The sequence below is a fragment of the Colobus angolensis genome, unplaced genomic scaffold (assembly GCF_000951035.1).
Source record: "Colobus angolensis palliatus isolate OR3802 unplaced genomic scaffold, Cang.pa_1.0 Scaffold4826, whole genome shotgun sequence".
NCBI classification, from domain to species: domain Eukaryota; kingdom Metazoa; phylum Chordata; class Mammalia; order Primates; family Cercopithecidae; genus Colobus; species Colobus angolensis.
This window is the reverse complement of record NW_012118295.1, coordinates 5,212-7,275: the sequence shown is the minus strand read 5'-3', so window position 1 is coordinate 7,275 and position 2,064 is coordinate 5,212. Positions and strand designations below refer to the sequence as shown.

The window sequence follows — 2,064 nt, the reverse complement described above, 5'->3', positions numbered from 1 at the left end:
CCAGGAGGCAGAGGTTACAGTGAGCCGAGATTGCACCACTGCACTCCAGCCTGGGCGACAAGAGCAAAACTTGGTCTCAAAAACAACAACAAAAAAATACATGCCACCTCCACAGCACCACATTTGAACTCCCCCCAGCCCAACTCACACACGAAAGGAATACAGGAAAATATTAAGTCATTATTTCTGGGTAATAAGATTATGGGCAATTTATAAGAATTAAGATGCAGACAGTTTCCTCTGAAACATGTAACTTACCAACATCGTATCTAGCCAAATCTTCAAGCTCTGGTTCTTGTACATCAATGTTTCCAATACCATCGCTACCAAGAAAAGATGTATCCTTAGGTGACTGACTAGAAAACAGAGCATCATATAATGCAGACTGCCCGCTTTTGTTGGCAAAAGACTCGACAACCTCTTTTAAAAAATCTTGCTTGCCACGACTTAAGTTTAGCAACATGTGCCCTGAAAAAAAAATTATTTCCATCACTTTAAAAATACAGATTGCATTTGCTCACATTGTTTCATTTGTACACCCAAAGGGGAAATAACATGATTACTGCAGACCTAACTCTCCAACCCAAAAAACACAGCTGGACAACAAAACAGGGGCTAATGTAGAAAATGAGAAGAGTACAGGTTTAATATTATCAGTATCTACATAAGACAGCAGAAGGGGGAAAAAAGACAGGAATGTGTATGAAAAACGCTAAACATATTTGCATTTTAGATGAAAAGGTTGGATTTAAGTGGCCATAGGAAAGCAGGGACAAGCTCTTATTTTCTGATCTGATGCACTGATTTCTAAACCTCACTGATCAGAATCCTCCTTTAAACAGCTTTTAAGAATTACTTCCGGCCAGGCACGGTGGCTCATGCCTGTAATCCCAGCTACTCAGGAGCTGAGGCACAAGAATTGCTTGAGCCTGGGAAGCAGAGGTTGCAGTGAGCCAAGATCGTGCCACTACACTCTAGCCTGGCCAACAGAGAAATCCTGTCTTTAAAAATAAATAAATAAATAAACAAATACATAAAACTTTTCGCTCAAGTACCACATCTACTTACCAGTGCAAGATTCCAATAAGAAACAACACTTTTTATAGATTCAAAAGCAGTCATAGCATCTTCTATATTTCCATTTACTGCATCCAATATAGCAAAACTTATGTGGGCGTCTTCTTCATATGCACCAATTTCTGATGCCTAAACACACAGAACAGTTTTCAGTCAAACTATTTATACTCAGAATATAAAACCCAAATGATTTTCCAAAGATTTTATATGATCTTAAGAGATAAGCAACTCATTACTCTTCTCTGTCATATCTTATTTGTGAGAGCTAGTCAATTTAGAAAACAAGATTACCATTAAATAACAAGACAATTAATTTAAGCAGTTTATAGCTTCATGTCTTTGTTTATAAACTGGAAGTTCCCATCTCCAGTAAATTCACAAAGGAACTCTGTTACCTGAATGTCTACACTATGAAAATGTTTAAACAGAGGATCAATAGGTTCAGGAATACTGTTCTTCTTTTTTATTATCTTCAACAATGGCAAAACTTTCTTCCAATAATGAACGCTTCTCCCTATGTATTCTCGTTGATCATAAAAAGAATTAAGACCACTGCCCTAAAAAAGAAAGTTAAAAGCACACACCTTTAAGGAACACATATGATTAGATCTAAAGTTCATTTACAAGTTGTAAGAACTGGCTAAAATTTCAAGTCAAAACCAAATGGAACCTCAGTAGTCATTTGTTCAACTTCCAAATGCTGTAATAACTAAACCACTTAATACCAGTGAGCATTCTACACTCAATGTTTTTTTGGTTTTTTTTTTGAGACGGAGTCTCGCTCTGTCGCCCAGGCTGGAGTGCAGTGGCGCGATCTCGGCTCACTACAAGCTCTGTCTCCTGGATTCATGCCGTTCTCCTGCTTCAGCCTCCCAAGTAGCTGGGACTACAGGCGCCTGGCTAATTTTTTTGTTGTTGTTGTATTTTTAGTAGAAACGGGATTTCACCATGTTAGCCAGTATGTTTTTTTTTTTTTTTTTTGAGACG

General features: G+C 37.8%; 1 protein-coding gene across 1 annotated transcript; it reads right to left on the bottom strand.

Annotated features, from left to right (window-relative positions):
• Positions 1-258: 258 nt before the first annotated feature.
• On the bottom strand, positions 259-1,810 carry LOC105524045 (ranBP2-like and GRIP domain-containing protein 3; the record flags this gene model as incomplete). The annotated part of the gene is made up of 4 exons (XM_011959137.1): positions 1,748-1,810; positions 1,473-1,634; positions 1,069-1,206; positions 259-352 (listed from the first exon to the last, which is right to left on the bottom strand). Coding segments are annotated over exons 1-4 (406 nt in total), but the record flags the coding sequence as incomplete, so codon positions are not given.
• Between the last annotated feature and the right edge of the window lie 254 nt (positions 1,811-2,064).